General features: G+C 45.4%; 2 protein-coding genes across 5 annotated transcripts in view; one reads left to right on the top strand and one right to left on the bottom strand.

Annotated features, from left to right (window-relative positions):
• POLR3B (RNA polymerase III subunit B) overlaps positions 1 to 8120 on the bottom strand; it is a 103353-nt gene extending 95233 nt beyond the window's left edge. The window contains exons 1-2 of one of the 2 annotated variants that reach the window (XM_075602231.1): positions 7428 to 8120; positions 4576 to 4608 (exon numbers count right to left, since the gene is read on the bottom strand). In XM_075602231.1, the coding sequence (XP_075458346.1) occupies positions 4576 to 4608; positions 7428 to 7637 (243 nt within the window). In that variant the 5' untranslated portion in view covers positions 7638 to 8120. The remainder of the gene's footprint in view (positions 1 to 4575; positions 4609 to 7427) is intronic. The other variant, XM_075602229.1, reaches the window with a different exon arrangement.
• A 347-nt stretch (positions 8121 to 8467) lies between these two features.
• The window catches only part of IKBIP (IKBKB interacting protein), a 29182-nt gene continuing 16432 nt past the window's right edge, over positions 8468 to 21217 (top strand). The window contains exons 1-3 of one of the 3 annotated variants that reach the window (XM_075602233.1): positions 8469 to 8747; positions 9060 to 9267; positions 12241 to 12358. In XM_075602233.1, the coding sequence (XP_075458348.1) occupies position 8747; positions 9060 to 9267; positions 12241 to 12358 (327 nt within the window). In that variant the 5' untranslated portion in view covers positions 8469 to 8746. Of the gene's footprint in view, positions 9268 to 12240; positions 12359 to 21217 lie in introns of all 3 variants that reach the window. The other 2 variants (XM_075602234.1, XM_075602232.1) reach the window with 2 other exon arrangements.

Here is a 21217-nt window from a genome sequence, read left to right as displayed (position 1 = left end):
TGGGTGTGTGTCTCCCTCCCTCTCTCTCCCTCCCTCTCCCAACCTCTCCCTCTCCCAACCTCTCCCTCTCCCAACCTCTCCCTGTCTCCCTCCTTCCCTCCCACCCTGTCTCCCACCTTCCCTCCCACCCTGTCTCCCTCCTTCCCTCCCACCCTGTCTCCCTCCTTCCCTCCCACCCTGTCTCCCTCCTTCCCTCCCACCCTGTCTCCCTCCTTCCCTCCCACCCTGTCTCCCTCCTTCCCTCCCACCCTGTCTCCCACCCTGTCTCCCTCCTTCCCTCCCACCCTGTCTCCCTCCTTCCCTCCCACCCTGTCTCCCTCCTTCCCTCCCACCCTGTCTCCCTCCTTCCCTCCCACCCTGTCTCCCTCCTTCCCTCCCACCCTGTCTCCCTCCTTCCCTCCCACCCTGTCTCCCTCCTTCCCTCCCACCCTGTCTCCCACCCTGTCTCCCACCCTGTCTCCCTCCTACCCTGTCTCCCTCCTTCCCTCCCACCCTGTCTCCCTCCTTCCCTCCCACCTTCCCTCCCACCCTGTCTCCCTCCTTCCCTCCCACCTTCCCTCCCACCCTGTCTCCCTCCTTCCCTCCCACCTTCCCACCCTGTCTCCCTCCTTCCCTCCCACCCTGTCTCCCTCCTTCCCTCCCTCCTTCCCTCCCACCCTGTCTCCCTCCTTCCCTCCCTCCTTCCCTCCCACCCTGTCTCCCTCCTTCCCTCCCACCCTGTCTCCCTCCTTCCCTGTCTCCCTCCTTCCCTCCCACCCTGTCTCCCTCCTTACCTCCCACCCTGTCTCCCTCCTTCCCTCCCACCCTGTCTCCCTCCTTCCCTCCCACCCTGTCTCCCTCCTTCCCTCCCACCCTGTCTCCCTCCCTGTCGCACCCCCTGTCTCCCTCCCTGTCGCACCCCCTGTCTCCCTCCCTGTCTCCCTCCCTGTCTCACCCTCCCTGTCTCACCCTCCCTGTCTCACCCTCCCTGTCTCACCCTCCGTCTCACCCTCCCTGTCTCACCCTCCCTGTCTCACCCTCCCTGTCTCACCCTCCCTGTCTCACCCTCCCTGTCTCACCCTCCCTCACCATCCCTGTCACCCTCCCTCCTCCCTCCCTCCTCCCTGTCTCCCTCGTCTCCCTCCCTCCTCCGTCTCCCTCGCCCTCCCTCCCTCCCTCGCTCGCCCTCCCTCCCTGTCTCCCTCCCTCGCCCTGTCTCCCTCCCTCGCCCTGTCTCCCTCCCTGTCTCCCTCACCCTCTGCCTTATCTTAACTGCCGTATACCTACACCGAAGTAACCTACTCTGCTTTCTTCCAGATCTGACTCAAATTTCACGCGGGATACATCGGAAGACAGGTAAGGAACACCTCCCCTCCAGTATAGTACCTTGGGGGACTGTGGATTCATATAAGATCCCAGGCGTGATTGCTGCTTTTCGAAATTGTGAAGAGGGGGCATCCTGACACTGGTTAATGGGTTCAGAATAATTCACATCTGGTTTTTTTTTTGTTCGATTATTGAGGTGTACACACACACACACACACACTCTCTCTCTAATGGTAGTAAAGTATAAGTGTACTACAATAAATAAACTGTTATATATATATAAAAAAAAAAAAAAATGTGTCCCGGTTTTTCATTTTCAAAATCTGGTCACCCTACTTATTGTGAGAAAATTGGAGTCTTCTGTATTGGAGAAATGCTGATGCAAAAACATTTTCTTCAGGACCTTTCAGGGTTGCCACCTTCTGCTGAATGGTAACCCGGAGACTTTATTTTATTTTTAAGCTTTTATTTTTTTTTAAAGTTTTTGTTAGTTATATATTTAACTGTCTTACTTCCTGCGGCAAGATAGGAGAAAGGAAGAGGCACACAAATTGTAGTGGAATCAAATGATTTCGAATGTATTAATGCATCAGAGCTAACAATGGTAACGTTTCAGGACAAGCAGTCCCGTCCTCAGACAAACACCTGGTCTGAGGAAGGGACTGCTTGTCCTGAAACGTTACCATGGTTAGCTCTGATGCATTAATACATTTGAAATCATTTGATTCCACTACAATTTGTGTGCCTCTTCCTTTCTCCCATCTTGCTATTACTTTGGATCCAGCTTTGGGACGCCAGAATCAACGGAAGGTGAGCACCAAATGTAAACACCTTGAGAAATTTTTTCTTTAAAACAGTGGTGTGCCACCTATAATCTCCTTTGTATTACCTCCTGCGGCGGCAGCTCCCCCCTGCATGCTCCTGTCAAAATGGCTCTGCGTTGTCAAATGGCGTTGTCATGACAACAGTAGGTCACGTGAATCACAACGCCATGAGACGCCCCCATTGTCGCGGTCATTTTGAAGGGAGCATGCAGGGGGAGACGCACGCCGCCCGAGAAGTCAGTGAAGACTTCCGGGCGCACTCCTCCCCCGGCTGTCCTCCTTTGCCGCCCTGCTTCAAATTAGTTCCTGCCGACAGTCCAACTCGTCAGCCGCCTGGAGATTTTACATCAAAACCCGTAGCCTGGGGATAAGTATCCCAAACCCGTAGTGTCTGGGTCAAACCCGGAGTGGTGGCAACCCTTGGACCTTTTAAAGAACTAGATTGGTCATCATTCGAGTCTTGGCGCAAAGTTCACCTTTCCTGTCTTGCCTTTAAATTCTTTATGGGCAAGCTACCCAGCTATCTGAACAAGCTCCTCACCCCTACCACTTGCAGCACCTATCACCTGAGATCAGACTCCAAAAGACTGTCCATAGTCCCAAGACTCAACAAAGTATCCGGCCGTTCCTCCTTCTCTTACCGTGCACCCCAAAACTGGAACAACCTACCAGACTCTCACATCCACCACCAGTTTAAGTTCTTTCAAATTTAAAGCTGTCTCACATTTTAATCTGGTCTGTAACTGTTACATACGCCCATAATATATATATATTATCTCTAACTGTGCATGCAATGTCTTGTACAGTATATACAGTAATGCATACCAAGTTCACTTATGTAACTGTATTTGTAACCATGTATTATTTGTCTTAACTCTATGCCCAGGACATACTTGAAAACGAGCGGTAACTCTCAATGTATTACTTCCTGGTAAAATATTTTATAAATAAATAAATTAATAAGTTACAGACTGCTTAAGAACTTGTCCATGATCAATACAATGTTAGAAAATAATATATATAAAAAAAATCTAAGGTAGTTAGAATTTCCCAACTGGCACCTGAGTATATTCTGTCATATTTGTTAGCGGTAGTTGCTCCTAAATTTGCCAACTTTACAATATCTATTGAAATGGTCAAGAATGTGATGTGCCGAGTGCTTCCAATTTACTGTCATTTCAGTGTAGGTTGTGATAAGTGGGATGTTCCCTTGTAACAGGGGTGGCCAACTCCAGTCCTCAAAGGCCAACAGGTCAGGTTGAGGGTATCCCTGCTTCATCTAAAAGGTGGCTCAATTAGAATGACAGCCATATGTGCTGAAGCAGGGATATCCCCGATACCTGGCCTGTTGGTGACTGGAGTTGGCCATCCCTGCCTTATAAACTTGTTTCATTGCCACATATTTGACTTACCAACGTCACAGCTAACTGAGGAGACAAAGTGCCACGCAGTCCGTGTTATTTAATACTGTGAAACGGACTTACCGAGGTGGAAAACAAACACAAGAACTACACACTACTTTCCAAATTTCCCAAACTGCCTTGCAATTTTTTTAGTGACGTAAAAGCAGTAGGATATTAACCCCTTCACTGCCAAGGGCATTTTTAGATTCTTGCCATGCAATTTTGAAACAATGATTTGTGTCAGTTTTGTGGTAGGTCCCACATTCCCCCCCCCCCCCCCCTCAGAACAAGTGACACTTTAATTAGGTGTTGGCACCAACTGTATATTAGGTAATGTGACTTCAGCAATCTCATTAACATGCCAAAAAATAATTGGGATTTTACTTTTTGCAAAGCAGTATGTAATCTGGCTACATTTTGTCCGAACAGGCCATGTAACCCGTCATTTTGTCTACTTTAAGAAAATATCAAATACTTTAAACGTAATTTATATTTTTAAATGAGAAAAGGGTGGTGGGTCCCAAAGTAGCGTTACACCGATGTTGACGCGCTACTACATTCTCACGTAATTACAGTAACCCAGGGGTTCTCAACTCCAGTCCTCAAGACCCCCAACAGGTCAGGTTTTAAGAATATCCCTTTTTAAGCATAGGTGGCTCAATCGAAGACTGCTTCTTTGACTGAGCCACCTGTGCTGAAGCAGGGATATCCTGAAAACCTAACCTGTTGGAGGGGGGTCTTGAGGACTGGAGTTGAGCACCCGTGCAGTAACTAAACAATCACAACTTATATTTCCTGAAAGAAGACAACCAAAGGGTACCCTGCGATGGCAGCTTTATTCTTACAAATATGGGGGTATCATAAATGAGTGTACACGGATTGCTGCTTTGAGCCCAATAGATAACCAGTAACAAATGCAATTATTTATCCAACCGCCGGCATAATTCTATGAAAAATGCATGGAATTAGAAGATGCCTATTGACGGATGTTATTTAGTGTATGTATGCACAACCAGATATCCAAATTAAAATAATTACTATACCTTTAGAAAAGCTGGAAGCAGTTTCCATTTCTCCTGCAAAATAAATTATAAGAACAATGTAATAAATAAAATAAAGGGCAAAAAATATATTTAAAAATTGAGTGAATTGGGGATATAAAATTCTAAAGATCAAATATGAGTTGAGGTCGTCCAGGACTATTTAAATCCCTCGTTGAACAGAAGTGTTTTCAGATGGATTTTGACGTGAGAGAAAAAGAAGGTACTTGGCAGACACGGAAAGGGAGTTCTAGATGTACCGTGCAGCATTAGTGCAGGGTTGTTGGTGCGAGATCTCTAGTGACGATAGAGAGTAGAGAAAAGACAGGCCTGAGCAAAGTGTAGAGTGTGAATAAGGGTATAGCGCAGTGGTTCCCAAAGTGTGCACCGCGGCGCCCTGGTGCGCCACGGCTTGGCTAGAGGGGCGCCGCGATCAGGGCAGCCAGCAGCGGGAAACAAGGGCTGCTAGTTAATTTAAAAAAAAAAAAAAAAAAAACCTCTGAAGCCGGCGCTGGGTCTCCCTGGCAGCGCCGGGAGTAAGAGAGAGGGAGGCCCGGCGCGCACGCTGGAGGAGCAGCACCGGGAGACAGATGTCTCCCAGCAGCACTGCAGCCTCACACCCCCCCTCCCTCCCCGCAGCACACGGCCCTCCCCCCACGTGGCACAGGCCCCCGCAGCACTGACCTCCCCCGTGCAGGGACCGGGCCGTTCAGCCATACCCTCACCCCCCACCCGCAGCATCGGCCTCACGCATCACCGGCACGCCACCCCCCCCTCCCCCCGCAAGCGTGACCATCATCCCCAAGGTAAATATATGTATTGGGGGTGTTGGGGTAATTTGTATATGTATTGGGGGTGTTGGGGTAATTTGTATATGTATTGGGTGTGTTGGGGTAATATGTATTGGGGGTGTTGGGGTAATTTGTATATGTATTGGGGGTGTGTATATATATATATATATATATATATATATATATATATATGTGTATGTATGTATGTATGTATGTATGTGTGTATATATATATATATATATATATATATATATATATATATATATATATATAATATTAGGTGGGTTTTTTTGTATGCATTTGGGGGGGAGGTTGTATATATTTGGGGGGTGCGGATTTTTTTGTATGTATTCGGGGTTAGGAAGTTTTTAGGTATATATCTTGTGGGGGGAAGATGGAATGAGTAAGCGTGGGGGGAGGGAGGAAGAGAGGGGGTGAGTGAGGAAAAGAGGGAGTAACAGTGAGAGGCAGGGGAGAGAAATACATGCGAGGCGGGAGGGTGAGACGGAAAGGAGAGAAATACGTGGGATGGGGGCTCGAGAGGTGTGAAATGGGGGAGAGGGAGAGGGTGAGAGTGTGTGTGTGTGAGAGTGAGTGTGTGAGAGTCTGCGTGAGCGTGTCTGAGAGAGCGAGAGTCTGCGTGAGAGACATACCAACTGCGCACTGCAACTGTTGTTAGGTATGTATATACAACTTTGTTTTCACTTTGGGCGCCGTGGAAAAATCCTGATCACATTAGGGAGCCTTGAACCGAAAAAGTTTGGGAACCACTGGTATAGCGAAAGAATACAGCGGAGATAAGATGGGGTAGAGGAGTGGAAAGCCTTGAAAGAGAAGAGCGTATTTATGTATGTAGTTCTTTATTTGTATAGCACTATCCATGTACATAGCGCTTTACCGCAGTAATACAGGTGACACAATAATAGGAGACATACAGATGCTTGTACATCTATTGTCGAGTATTTGGCCAAGAAACCACAGTTGAAAGCTGCCTGACCACTGCCAGACTTCTGATTGGGATTCCCGCTGTGTTAATCCTACCGGGATGCATCAGTCTGGAAGAGCTGCGCAGTGAGAGCAGATAGAAGTACCTTCCTCTGCGTATCTATATGGACGTGATTATAGTGGTGGCGTAGCGTAAAATGTCACATGCGCCTGACGCTCCACGCGAAACCTGCACTGATGTACTAGGCGTGGCCATGACGTAAGAAGTTCACCCTCATTGGCTTAACCGCGCATGTGACCCAGCCGTCACACGGCAAAAACAAAAATTATTTGTCTGCCCGAGAATCGTGCGGTCGCACGCTCAAAGGCCTGCCTCATAGAGGTATGGCCTTTTGCTCACAGCGCGCGCGATGTCGCACACACGCCGACACTATAATCACAGCCTAACAGGCGATCGCGCTGTTATTACATAATATTGAACCAGCGAGTCTCCGGAGCTGAACTGCATTAATTAAATTAAGTTTAATTTTCCCACGTCACGTGACCGGTACATTAAACCGTGCAGGAGATACCAACACCCCATACCTGGGCCTGTTACTCGGGAAGCAAGGGGTCCCCAGACCTGAAATTAATGCAGCTCAGCTCCAGAGACCCCCTGCTTTTATATTATGCAATTAAAATAATAATAAAAGCAGCGCAGTGATAAGATATTTACAAATAGGTTGCAGAGCTATAAAAATCTGTATTACACTATACAAAATCAGGGCTAGCTAAGCCTGTTCTGTAATAAATACCTGAGCTTAGTACTGATTTGCATCCAAGAGCCAATGCCTTGATTATTTTATTTTACCAGTAGAAATACTTTGAAGATCCTTAAAGGACACACTAAATTATTATTTTTTTGTTTAGGTAGTTGAATTTATCTCCAGCAGTCATATACTTTTATTTTAAATCCTTTTGACAGGAAAGATACATTGGGAAATTGCATCTAAAAATAACATCTGGCATATCGTTTGACCATAGTACAGTGAATTTTCTTTCAGGAGGCTAGTTTAATATCAACTGGATATGAACATCTGCCACCAATAATTACTTGTGTAAGGTATAATACCATCTCACCTCTACTGTATCAATGGGTGCTATTATCTGCTCCTGATCTAGATGTCCAAACTCTTCAGATAAGACATCCATGTCTATGCAATCACAGGGGCATGCAGAAGCCCAAACACATGGGAAGGACAGCTGGTGCAGCACCAATATTCGTCCGCCTGCCTTACATACAAAAACAAACGTTCCGCCTCCGGCCGCGTCTGAAGCAAAAGATTCCATAGCAGAAGCGGGACGAAACCGCCATTTTTTTATTTGGGCATCGTGTTAATTTTTTTTTTACTTACCAGAAGAAAACATAGAATATTTATATCATATAATACGTGTAGACAATAAGACATGTGTTAGATGGGCCAAGAGGGCCAAGAATATGATCGGTGTGAATGTGTCTATACACAGCATATCCCACATACTCCACAGTGCTGCTTTGCCCGAATCAGTTAAAACAGAAAGGTCTTTTCCCGTCATGAAGTTCAGTAAAAGGAATTATTTGTTACTACAAATACCCAGCTAAGTAATGCACTTTGTAGAAGGCGAATTCTCGGACATGCTGGCGTTGTACAGCCTCTAGAATGTATACAGCTTTTAACTATGTCGATGCTGTGATCCTTAACATTGGAAATACTGAACTAGTAAACGTACGTGCTATACACTACTTATTGATTTGCATGATCAATATACTATTACAGATCAACACTTCCCCTACGTTCTGATACAATCACAAAAGTCTGTCTCTCTCTCCCCCCTGCCCTCTCTCTTCCCCCCTGCCCTCTCTCTTCCCCTCTGCCCTCTCTCTCCCTTCCACTCTGCCCTCTCTCTCTCCCACTCTGCCCTCTCTCTCCCACTCTGCCCTCTCTCTCCCACTCTGCCCTCTCTCCCACTCTGCCCTCTCTCTCTCTCCCACTCTGCCCTCTCTCTCCCCCACTCTCTCCCACTCTGCCCTCTCTCCCACTCTGCCCTCTCTCTCTCTCCCTTCCTTCCACTCTGCCCTCTCTCTCTCTCCCTTCCTTCCACTCTGCTCTCTCTTTCTCCCACTCTGCCCTCTCTTTCTCCCACTCTGCCCTCTCTCTCACTAATCTGAATACTATTAAACCTGCAATGCTGCTATTAGCATCTCCGAAACAAAAACAAAAAAAAAGACATTTAAACGCGAAACACTGGGATTGTCCCTGGCGAGCTCCCGTAGCCAGGTTGATCCCAATCCTGCAGTAGGTACTGATGCGCACTAGAAGAAACTTTCCTCAGTGCCACATACACAGGGAGCGCCGGGCCCGCGGACTCTGCCTGCAGTCTTCCCGCATACACAGGCTTATTAGAGGGGTCACACAGCAAGTATTTAGCGCTGTGCGCATCCGATAGTATTACACTATTTATAGCTTTGTCTCTTTAAACTTCTGTATCTCGTAGCATCGCTTTGCTGTGTATTTAGTAACCACACAGACGCTTGTATCTCTTCCTCTCCTCACACAGAAGTAAAGATATATCTATCCATATGCAAAATATATGATTGAAGAAATAGAAATATAGATGTGTTGATTTTAACTATTATTAATCGTTATTTGTAAGCGCCAACATATTCCGCGGCGCAGTACCATACGTTAAATATAGATATTGTAATACATGTTTTTAACATGTCTAACGAAGTGAAGCAGAGGAAGAAAGCGTCCGCGCTCTCCTCTAAGGAGATAAAGGATGCGCCGGCCAGTGTCCCCGGCTCGGGACGCCGGAGGCAGGATGAGGTGCCAGGGAAGGCGGTGGCGGATCCCCCCGGCGGTGGTCACAGATCGCTCTGCCCGGAGCTCAGGACGCTGCTCTGCGTTGTGTGCGTGGCAGCTTGTATGGCTTTGACTTGGTAAGATTCAATCGCGTACTGTACATTAATTGGTGCTTGTGGAGGGTGGTGGTAGAGATGAGTGATCTAGTTCGCCAAAGTTTGCAGCAAAAAATGCATTTTTATTTTTTAATTATTTTGAACCTTGGAGAAATTACCAAATTGGAGAGAGAAAATCCGCCATTTATGTTTTTTTTTTTAAGTTTTGGGGGAAATTGAACTAATTAACACTCTAAATATGGGTATAATACCAACCTCACGTGTATGTTTACCTGTTAGAAAATGGCTTACTGGTTTACAAAAATAGATTATCTCACCAAATTGGACAGTTTTGCTATTAGTTATCTGTTTCACCAGTTCGTTCAAGATTTTTTGCAAATGTTCAAACTTTAGAAAAGAAAAACAAAAAACACCACATTTCGGTAAGTGAGCCACAGTCCAAACATATGTATTGTCTCCTTGTATAGCTGGAATCAAATAATGATTCTGCTTCCGTTGTAACATTGGCCTGAAGAAGGGACCTTTGTGGTCCTGAAAGCTTTCTTTAATACAACTCAACTCCCTTATAACGCTGTGCTTTGGGTCCAAAGAATCACATCGCATTATAAGCGGATCGCGTTAGAAATAATGTACAATTGTATGCATTGTACAATAAAGTATTTAAGATACCAATAATCGTGTTGTAAAGTATTCATAAATACGAAAATTGGGAGCCACGCGTGCATCGCGTTGTAACGGATCGCGTTAAATCGGGGTTGAGCTGTATTAGTTTGCCATTGAAAGGTGTAATCTTTACCCTACATTTGTATAATTTTTAATGAAGATTTTTTTTTTCTACATTCCAGTCATCGCTTACAGGCCTGAGAGGATCTGGGCCCCAGCGGCATAGTCGTTTTTTTTTGTTTTTTAGAATCACATTGAGAAATCGTACAACAATTTTCTGTGTTTGCAAAATATTTATTTTGCGAGTGCTCAAAATAGCACCACCTTCTAGTTGGGTTATTTTAATGTACTTTTACTTGTCTAACAGTGGCGTTCTTCAAAGCAGAACCACTGGTTTTATTGTAACAGGAGCCCATTGTTTTAAGTGACTTTAGAATCTGAAACTTGCTGTTGACCATATCATTACTGTGAAGCTCTTAGATGGGTGGAAAAAATCTCTGTTTTGCACCAGGACTTCTGTGAATATCTCATGAATTCAAACCCAGTCACTGTGTGGAACCGCTACATCATTCTTTCCCCTGGTACATAAGAGATCCTATCGCTTTTTTTAAAATTATTATTATTATTATTTGTTAAGTTCTGCAATATATATTGCTCTTTTTATTATCCTTTTGAGTCAACGTCTCAAATCTCTACTGCAAATAATCTCCCACATGCCCTCTCCGTCCATGATCTTCTCATGATCAGTCCTGCCTCCAGGACATCTCCCAGGCTTTTCCACATTTATGGAATCCCTTGACCAGGGAGGCTGCGAGTGACTCTGTGCTCCCCTTGCTAACCAATACCCACATATAACAGACAAGTAACGACAGACTCGGTTTGGAGGTATAAAAAGGCCGCGGCTTTGTTTATTAAACAATAATAGAGTAACCGCTAGTCCCTGCCAGAGAGCTCACTTAATGGGTTAAGTGAAGGGGGTCAGCCAGGCCTTGGCCAGCTGCCCCCGTGGCATGCCGAGCCCCCATGAGTTGGCCATTTGTTGCGAGTGGGTTCCCGGGAGTCACATTCAGTTGACCTCGTCCACTTACAACTACCCCCGGGCTTTATCAGCCCGAGCCCCGTCTGGCAAGGACAAGCGCTTACCCCCCAAACAGTCGCCACGACAGTAGCAAACTGGTCAAACGGACCTCTCCTTCAGGAACTTCAGTCCTTCCTAGGGAAGTCTTTGCACAGTAGGATGGTGATATTTTTGCCTTTTCACTAAAAATGGATCCAAGTTTGTTGGGGATCATCGAAGGACTGCAATCTTCAAGTCTCTCCATAAATGTTCGATTGGATTCAAGTCAGGACTTTGACTGGGCCACTCAAAAACATTAATTCTCTGCTTGTTCAACCATTCCAGTGTGGATTTGGCTTTGTGCTTCGTGTCATTGTCCTGCTGAAATGTGGGTTTCCTCCCCAGTTTCAGAGTCTTGGCTGACTCAAACAGGTTTTCCTAAAGGATTCGCCTGTACTTTGCACAATATATTCTCCCCTTTATCCTGACGAGCTTCCCAGTCCCTGCTGAAGAGAAGCATCCCCATAACATGATGTTGCCTCCACCATGCTTGACAGTTGGGATGGTGTTGACAGGGTGATGTGCAGTTTTGTTTCGCGATAAAGCATATACATGATACGACAGAGATGTGGAAAAAGGTTTCATGGTCGGACGGGACAAAATCCCGAGGCAATACAACAGATTAAGTGAGTGCACCTATTTTCAAAATTGCCAGTCAAAGTCCTGAATTTAATCCAATCGAACATTTATGGCGAGATTTGAAGATTGCAGTCCATCGACGATCCCCAACAAACTTATCAGAACTTGATCCATTTTCCCGTTAAGAACGGGCAAAAATGGCACCATCCTACTGAGAAAAGCTAGTATATACCGATCCAAAAAGACTCATAAGAGTAATTGCTGCAAAAGGTGCTTCTACCAAGTATTGACTTATGGGGCTGAAAACTTATGCTAACAGTAAATGTAATTATTTTTTTCTTCCCTTTGCTGATATTTAACCTCATCCGCCTCCTTCTCGTATAACAGTGTTCAATTTAACCACTACAGCTTTGTAGCTTAGAACAGGGGTGTGCAAACTTTTCCCCGTGCGCACCCCTGCCTGCTCTCCTCTGCGTCTCGCACACCCACTGCTCGGCCCTGGCATCAAATGGCACGCGGGGTTATGTGATGTCACGTTGCCATGGCTTTAAACCTTGTGTAGTACCGTTTGGTTATTTAATTGGGTAAACTAGGGATGTGACTAGATAACATTTCTGTGCTCTTGTATATTTCAGGCATGTCTTTCAGCAGTCTCACAGCTTTACAGTTATTGAACAAAGGTACCATCTCCTTCAGGCCAAATCTGCAGCTTTGGATGCACTGGAGGATAAAGTCAGACTCATTTTTGAAAAGGTAATTATAAAGGTCTTGATCGTGTCTTAGCATTTTTTGCATTAGTCTGGTAAGTTAAAACGCTCTTATACCAAATACAGTTTCTATTTTGTGTTTAGCAGTCACTTCTAGTGTAGAAATGTAAATCTTACAACCAAATGTACTCATTTACCCCTTATATGTGTCCATTGCTTGTAAGCGTTGAATGATCCCCCTCCATTCTGTTTCATATTTAGATACTGGTTGCTGTTCTAAAATGATTCACCAAATTACCCAAATCCATTCCTGCATTTCTAATGCAGCACCCATGTTTACGGGACTAGTGTTACTTGTGTAATGTAAGTCAGTGCCTCACCAGTGAGAAATGACTTAGTTATTCTTCTGATATGAACAAAGACTATAATCAACTCTGGTAAATATTACATCTAGGAGTAATTCCAATAGTACATCTGAGCATGCCAAACACTAAAGCTAAGGGCTTTATTAAGTGTCTAAAGGCTATACTATACATGATAGATAGATATAGATATATATCTATACATAACTTAAATAAGTGGGGTGAAACCTATCCCAAGCTTCAAATTTCAAAGCCAGTATAATCAACCTCACACTGATGAGACCCATTAAGGTCGAAACAGTCTGTCTGTGGGTAGGTTTACTGGCTATGCATCTTAACCCAGGCTGTGCTCAAAAGCTGTGCAATGCAGCAAGCATATGCTTATAGGGGACCATGTCATATGGTGTTGAAGCAAAAGGTGACACTGTGTGCTCATTTGCGTGTCATTTCCCAGAATCCCTTGGTGCAGTGGAAGCACTGTATGCTGGGTGATAATGGTGAAAGGCAGGGTTGCAGACCTGTCTAAGACATGCAAATGAGAACACAGTAATACAGTAGGGTCCCGCTTCTCGGCGGTACCGAGCAGGGGGCTGCCATGTCTGTGCATGCGCAGAACGGGGAATTCAGTGGTCGTGCATGCGCAGAACGGGCGGTTGCCGAGGGTGCACATGCGCAAGTTGCGTGCGCCGAACGGAGGTTGCGCATGCGCAGGAGGGGGGAATTGGCGGTTTGTGCATGCGCACACGTGGAAAATCGCCGGTTCTGCTTTCCGGCGATTTTCGCTTTGCAGCGCATGCACGGGGCCCTCCTGTATTTCCATTTGTATTGTATTGTATGTCTTTATTTATATAGCGCCATTAATTTACATAGCGCTTCACAGCAGTAATACACGTGGTAATCAAATAAATAACAGATAATATAAATAACAGATCATGGGAATAAATGCTTTAGACATTAAGGAAGAGGAGTCCCTGCCCCGAGGAGCTTACAGTCTAATTGGTAGGTAGGAAGAACGTACAGAGACAGTAGGAGGGAGTTCTGGTAAGTGCGTCTGCAGGGGGCCAAGCTTTATGTATCATGTGTTCAGAATCCACAGTGCTATTCATATGCTTCTTTAAGCAAGTGTGTCTTAAGGTGGGTCTTAAAGGTGGATAGAGAGGGTGCTAGTCGGGTACTGAGGCGAAGGGCATTCCAGAGGTGTGGGGCAGTCAGCGAAAAAGGTTTAAGGTGGGAGAGGGCTTTAGATACAAAGGGGGTAAAAAGATGACATCCTTGAGAAGAACGCAAGAGTCTGGATGGTGCATAACGAGAAATTAGGGCTGAGATGTAAGGAGGGGCAGAAAAGTGTAAAGCTTTAAAAGTGAGGAGAAGAATGGAGTGTGAGATGCGGGATTTGATCGGAAGCCAGGAGAGGGATTTCATGAGGGGAGATGCGGAGACAGATCTCGGAAAGAGTAGAGTGATTCTGGCAACAGCGTTAAGGATAGATTGTAGGGGAGACAGGTGAGAGGCAGGGAGGCCGGACAGCAGGAGGTTACAGTAATCAAGACAGGAGAGAATGAGGGCCTGAGTCAGAGTTTTAGCAGTCGAGCAACAGAGGAAAGGGCATATCTTAGTTATATTGCGGAGGAAAAAGCGACAGGTTTTAGAAATGTTTTGAATGTGAGGGGCGAATGTGAGAGAGGAGTCGAGTGTGACCCCTAGGCAGCGTGCTTGGGCTACTGGGTGAATGATCGTAGTTCCAACAGTAATGTGGAAGGAGGTAGTAGGGCCAGATTTGGGAGGAAGTATGAGGAGCTCTGTTTTAGCCATGTTGAGTTTAAGGCGGCAGATGGCCATCCAGGATAATATAGCAGAGAGACATTCAGAAACTTTGGTTTGTACAGCAGGTGTAAGGTCGGGTGTTGAAAAGTATATTTGTGTGTCGTCAGCATAGAGGTGATAATTAAACCCAAAAGATGTTATTAGGTCACCTAGAGATAGTGTATACAGAGAAAAGAGAAGAGGTCCCAGGACAGAGCCCTGGGGTACCCCCACAGAGAGATCAATAGAGGAAGAGGAGGTGTTAGCAGAAGAGACACTGAAAGTACGATGGGAGAGGTAGGATGAGATCAAGGATAGAGCTTTGTTCCGAATACCAAGAGTATGGAGAATGTGAAGGAGAAGAGGGTGGTCCACGGTGTCAAATGCTGCAGAGAGGTCGAGTAATATGAGCAGAGTGTAATGACCTCTGTCTTTGGCAGCATGGAGGTCGTCAGTTATTTTAGTGAGGGCTGTTTCCGTGGAGTGAGCAGTGCGGAAGCCAGATTGTAGAGGGTCTAGGAGAGAATAGGTGTTGAGAAAATGGAGCAAGCGAGAGAATACAAGACGTTCAAGGAGTTTGGAGGCAAAAGGCAGGAGGGAGACAGGTCGATAGTTAGAAAGCAGGGTCAAGCTTGCTGTTTTTGAATAATGGTATGACTGTTGCATGTTTGAAGGAGGATGGAAAGGTTCCAGAGCAGAGGGAGGAGTTAAAAATGTGTGTGAGCGTAGGGATTATAGTAGGAGCAAGAGGTTTTAGGAGATGGGAGGGAATTGGGTCAAGAGGGCAAGTGGTAGAGGGAGAAGAGGCGATCAACAGCGACACATCCTCCTCTGAGACAGTGGAAAAAGAGTCAAGGAAGGCAGGAGGAGAGTTAGGAAGAGGTGTTGGATGGGAGGAAGAAACTGAGGGGATGTTCTGACGTATGGATTCCACCTTTTCCTTAAAATAGTCAGCAAAGTCCTGAGCGGAGATGGAGGAAGGAGAGGCAGCTGAGGGTAGTTTGAGTAGAGTATCAAAGACAGAGAACAGTCGGCGTGGGTTAGACTTGTGCATGTTGATTAGTGAAGTAAAGTAGGCTTGTTTAGCTTGCGAGAGGGCAGAGTTGAAACAGGATAGCATAAATTTGTAGTGAAGGAAGTCTGCGAGAGTATGAGATTTCCTCCAGAGGCGTTCAGAGGAACGAGTGGAGGAACGCAGCATGCGCGTGTGGGAATTTAACCAGGGTCTAGGGTTAGAAGGGCAAGTGCGGCAGAGAGAAAGCAGGGCATGTAGATCAAGAGAGGAGGACAAGGCAGAGTTGTAGTTCCTGACCAGGTTGTCAGGGTCTGTAGCAGAGCTGATAGAGGAGAGGGAGGAGTGTAAAGTGGACTCAAAGTCAGGTAAGTGAATAGAGCGCAGGTTTCTGCAAAACCTGGGGGTAGACGGAGGCGGAGAAGGGGAGAAGCGAGAGAGAGAGAATGAGAGGAGGTGATGGTCAGAGAGAGGAAAAGGGGAAATGGAGAAATCAGAGAGAGAGGTTTTTAGTGAAAACTAGGTCTAAGTAGTGGCCATTGTTGTGGGTCCTGGCTTCATTCCACTGTTGGAAGGCCAAAAGAAGAGGTTAGAGAGAGAAAGCGGGAAGCCCAAGGGAGAGAGGGGTCATCAATGTGGCAATTGAAGTCCCCAAGGAGAAGAACAGGGGAGTCTGAGGAGAGAAAGAAAGAGAGCCAGGATTCAAAGTGAGAGAGAAAGGCAGAAGGGGGATGAGTAGAGGTAGGTGGGCGATAGATGACCGCCACGTGGACAGGGAGAGGAGAGAAGATCTGGACAGTGTGAGCCTCAAAGGAGGCAAAAGCAAGAGAGGGGGGAACAGGAAGTGTTCGGTAACGGCAGAGAGAGGAGAGCAGGAGCCCCACGCCTCCACCCCTGCCATCAGGGCGCGGAGTGTGGGAGAAGGAAAGGCCACCGTAGGAGAGGGCAGCTTCCAGAGCAGAGTCAGACTGAGTGAGCCAGGTCTCAGTTATAGCAAAGAGAAGCAGGGAGTGAGAGAGAAAGAAGTCATGCACAGAGAGGAACTTGTTAGAGAGGGAGCGAGCATTCCAAAGGGCACATGAGAAAGGGAGAGAGGAGGGAGTGTGGCAGGGGATGGGTATGAGGTTGGAGGGGTTGACACCAGAAGGAGTAGAAGTTGCATGTGGGAGGCGAGGACGAGAGCAAGTAGAAATAAGGCAGGGACCAGGATTGGGAGAGATATCCCCAGAAGCGAGGAGGAGAAGCATGGAAAGAAAGAGAATGTGTGAGGATGATTTGTAGGGATGTGATTTAGTGCAGGGGGTATAGCTGTGTGGTGTCAGAGGACGCAGGTAAGAAAGGAGTTCATGTGAACTGAGAAGTGGGGAAGAAAGGAGAGATGGAGATATAAGAATAGAATTAGAGACATGAGACTGGTGGAAGGAAGTGCATAATTTGAAAATAAGTGAGTTTACAGCAAATATAAAAAATAAAGGCGGCATCACAGCAATAGTTAAGTGTTGAGATGTGCAGTCTGGGATAGATGATATCCTCTTTTCCAACGTAGATCAAAAGCAGGAATCAGAAGCAGTATGTGTTGTCCACTTTTCCACTTCTTTTTAAACTTCATATCTACTTGAAACATTTCTACTTAAAAGCATATCTGCTTAGAAGCATGGCTGCATTTGCTATATGCTTTACTGTAGAGGGTTTTTGGAGGGGGGGACACCGCGAGAGCAGAAGCAACTCCCCTTCTCCCCCCCCCCCCCCCACCCCCATTACCTACCCCTGCAAAGAAGGAAGGGTGGCTTGACTGCTCAGTGCCAAAAAAAAAGTCCTGGCAGCTCCAACCCACGTCACACCAAATCAGCCAATCAGCAAGGGGATAGATATTTTTTTTGGCAGAGCATGGGAAATGTAACATGCCACCAGCCAATATCCGATCGCCCTTGGGGAATGGGCGACCGGGTTTGTCGACCAGTATGTGTGTGTGTGTGTGTGTGTGTGTGTGTGTGTGTGTGTGTGTGTGTGTGTGTGTGTGTGTGTGTGTGTGTGTGTGTGTGTGTGTGTGTGTGTGTGTGTGTGTGTGTGTGTGTGTGTGTGTGTGTGTGTGTGTATATTATATTATATTATATTACATATCTCTTGTGCTCTTGTAATTACTTATATAATTTCAGGGAGGTACAGAACAGTTTTGTGCTTAAGTTAATAGATCACTTCCAGCCCTTTCACATACGGTTTTTTTATTTTAAATCTGATCATTCAAGTGATGTAAGCGTTTTAGATGTGAAGTTTTGCGGGAGATTAAAATGGAGCTCTCCCCAGAGCCCAGTACCATCTAAAATTAGAGATTAAGAAAATCTTTCTTTTTAACACTAAACGAGCAGGACATGCTCAGTGGGCTTGTGCTAACATTATTATATGAGTAAAACTCCTATAGACTTCTGGGTTGGAGGGGGGTGATGCTGCTTTAAATGTTGCATTACCAATGGGCTGCTTCTGTAAGAGGCTTACTTGGCTGATCCACTTTCTGCTCCTTGCTTACTCTTTGCAGCTTAACTAGTATTAATACTTATACTCAAACCATCTGTCTATATATTCGTGTGAACTGTATTTTTGTTTTGTTTTGTACTTGTATTCAGCTGAAAGGTGTGGTTTCACCTGGGTTTTTTCTCTCTCGTAAGTGGGAAGCAAGGGGGTCGCCAGAGCTGAACCGCGTTAATTTCAGCCCCTGAGACCACCTGCTTCCGGAGAGATACTTACCTACTTCTGGCTGGATAAATAATATGAAAGTTTAAATCTCCTGCGGCCCGGAAGCCAAAAGGAAGCTGCAACGCGATCTGTCATAGCTTCCTATTGGACCACGTGTTGCGAGAGACTTAATAATCATGGTGTACTGACAGAACCTACAGAGGTAAGTATCTCAGGAAGCAGGGGGTCCCCAGAGCTGGAAGTAACGCGGTTCAGCTCCTGAAACCCTCTGCCTCGTACCTATTTAACTGCATTTGTGACTAGACCTGATCTTGAGTTCATAACGTTATCTCATTGCCTCTCTGTCTCTTGGGAACAGTTCCGAATATTACTTGCGAGCAGAGCGTCATTTGTCTTCCAGTTACATTTTTTTTTCTTTGTTCATAATTTCCCCTCCCCCACTCACTCAATCCTCCCCCCCTCCTCCTCTCACTCAATACCCCCCCTCCTAGTCCTTGTCTCACTCCATTCCCTACTCCCGCCCCTCCCCCTTCACTTTTGGGTGGACCCAACTTCAGGCGCCGGCTGGGTTCACCGGGCGGGGGTTGATGTTGGGTGGACAAGGCCCATTCCAAATGAAGTGGGTCATGGCTTGGCCACTTCTGACCTAACTGTTTTGCATCTGTGCACATTTCCTGTCAGGTCAAATACTTTAAAACCCTTTTTTTTTTCTATTGGTACACTTAATTTGCCTGAATATTATGTATGTATGTCTGTCTTTATTTATATAGCAAAACAGTAGGGTAATGCTGCACTCCCCAAATGAACAAAATCAAATAAATACCGGTGCGCCTGGTTCAGGAATCTCTGGGTGGTTCTCCAATTTCTGATAGGAAGGAGAAAACCTGGGCACTGCGGATTCCTGCTTAGAATTTTTTTTTTGAGCCACTGATATGACGTTTCAGCCTCAAGGGCCTTTCTCAAATGCAAATGGCTATGCCATTTGCATTTGAGAAAGACCCTTGAGGCCGAAACGTCATATCATTGGCTCAAAATAAATTTTCTAAGCAGAAATCCGCAGTGCCCAGGTTTTTTCCTTCCTATTTTATTTATATAGCGCCATTAATGGGCATAGCGCATCACAGCAGTAACTATGCAGAATAAGGCATACATTTATTTTATTTCTCTATCTAATGACTTGTTTTATAATACGTTTTTGCAGTAAATGGCATCTGTTTGCAGTTTGCTGACAAGTTTTAAAAGTTGAAACATCTTGTAAATTCTATTTTATTTGTAATTTTTTTTACTACTACTTTTGTGTGTGTGTGTGTGTGTGTGTGTGTGTGTGTGTGTGTGTGTGTGTGTGTGTGTGTGTGTGTGTGTGTGTGTGTGTGTGTGTGTGTGTGTGTGTGTGTGTGTATATAAAAGTTAAGTTATGGTGAGTAAAAAAAGTGGCAAAAACCCTCCACAGCAAAGCATATAGCAAATGTAAATATACTGTATGCTCATTTGCATGTCTTAGGCAGGTCTGCAACCCCGCCTTTCACCATTATCACACCGCACTTCCACTGCAGCAAGGGATTCTGGGAAATGACATGCAAATGAGCACACAGTGCCACTTTTTGCATCAAAAACCATTTTATACATGGTTCCCTATAGGCTTAAGCTTGCTGCATGGTCACAGCTTTGAGCACAGCCAGGGTTAAGATGCATCTTAATATATATATTATATATATTCTCAAAAGAGGAGCGTTCAAGCCCCATAGCGCAAATCAATTTAGAACGGGCTTTAATTGAGTGAATAAAATTGGCCACTCACAAAGGGGGCTAGAACATAAGCCACCTGTGATGTTACATCACTCTACACGTGTATCGAGCATCGCAGGGGTCTAGCTGCAGTTAGGTACTTTCTTGAGGAAGATCTCACTTTACATTCCACGCACAAAGACTTCCTTCTTTCAAGTATTCTTTTCATTTTGGAACATAATTATTTTTTGTTTGAGTGAGTATTATTTACAAGTTTGTGGAACGGCCATGGGAGCCAGGTTCGCCCAGAGCTATGCAAAGCTATACATGGGGTTGTGGGAGGACCTTCATGTGTGAGCCAATGCTAGGCTTGGACCGGGCCTGTTGTTCTATGGCCGTTTCATCAATGATATTATTTTGATTTGGGATGGTGAAGAACAGGAGCTCTTGGATTTTGTCCATTTTTGATCAGAATGACATGGGATTAAAGTTTACCCACGTTATTCATCCTGTTCAGATCACTTTCCTTGATCTTGAATTATTTTCCTGTCCGGGGGACTCCAGAATCCATCCTAAAACACACTTCAAAGAAGTTGCCGTTAATAGCTATTTGCACGCTACCTGTAATCATCATCAAAAATGGCTGGAAAATATACCAAGGAGTCAGTTTTTTCGGATCAAGAGAAACTCAGCAGGATTTTGTTGAACAGGGTCAATTTTTGATTGATAGTTAAATTGAAAAAAGGATTCAACAAGGAGTTGGTACTCAGGGCCTTCAATGAAGCGAAACTATCCAATAGGGAGACTTTGTTAACCCACTAAGATAAAACAGTCAGCTAAAAGAGATGGATCTGAGCCTTTACATATGGTTCAGAGTCAATCAGATTCCAGCAAGGTTAACGTTCCCCGGTTTATTACCAAATTTTACCGGGCAGCTTCTTCGATCAAAAATTTCCATAAAAAACATTGGAACATTCTTTTAAGTGATCCGGTGCTGGGTCCCACTGTACCTCCCATGGTGCCTGTTATTTACAGATGAGCTAGAAACATAAAAAACATAGTGGCAACAAGTAGGTTGAGGACTGTTGAAAGTAGTGGTATTCTTGGGGAGGGTTAACTCTGTGGCAACTACACTTGCGGTTGAGTCCGTTCCCTGACCTGCAAGCATCTAGTTGGTCATTCTTTTTCATCATTTTGTAATCATTCAGTACATAAGGCCAAAGATGTTATCAACTGTCTGCTACCCTACGTTATATATATGATCTCCTGTTCCTGTGGCCCACACTATGTGGGTCGCACTATCTGCGCTTTG

The sequence above is a fragment of the Ascaphus truei genome, chromosome 5 (assembly GCF_040206685.1).
Source record: "Ascaphus truei isolate aAscTru1 chromosome 5, aAscTru1.hap1, whole genome shotgun sequence".
Classification (NCBI taxonomy): Eukaryota; Metazoa; Chordata; class Amphibia; order Anura; family Ascaphidae; genus Ascaphus; species Ascaphus truei.
Note: the sequence above shows the minus strand (reverse complement) of the source record. Positions and strands in the feature narration are given on the sequence as shown.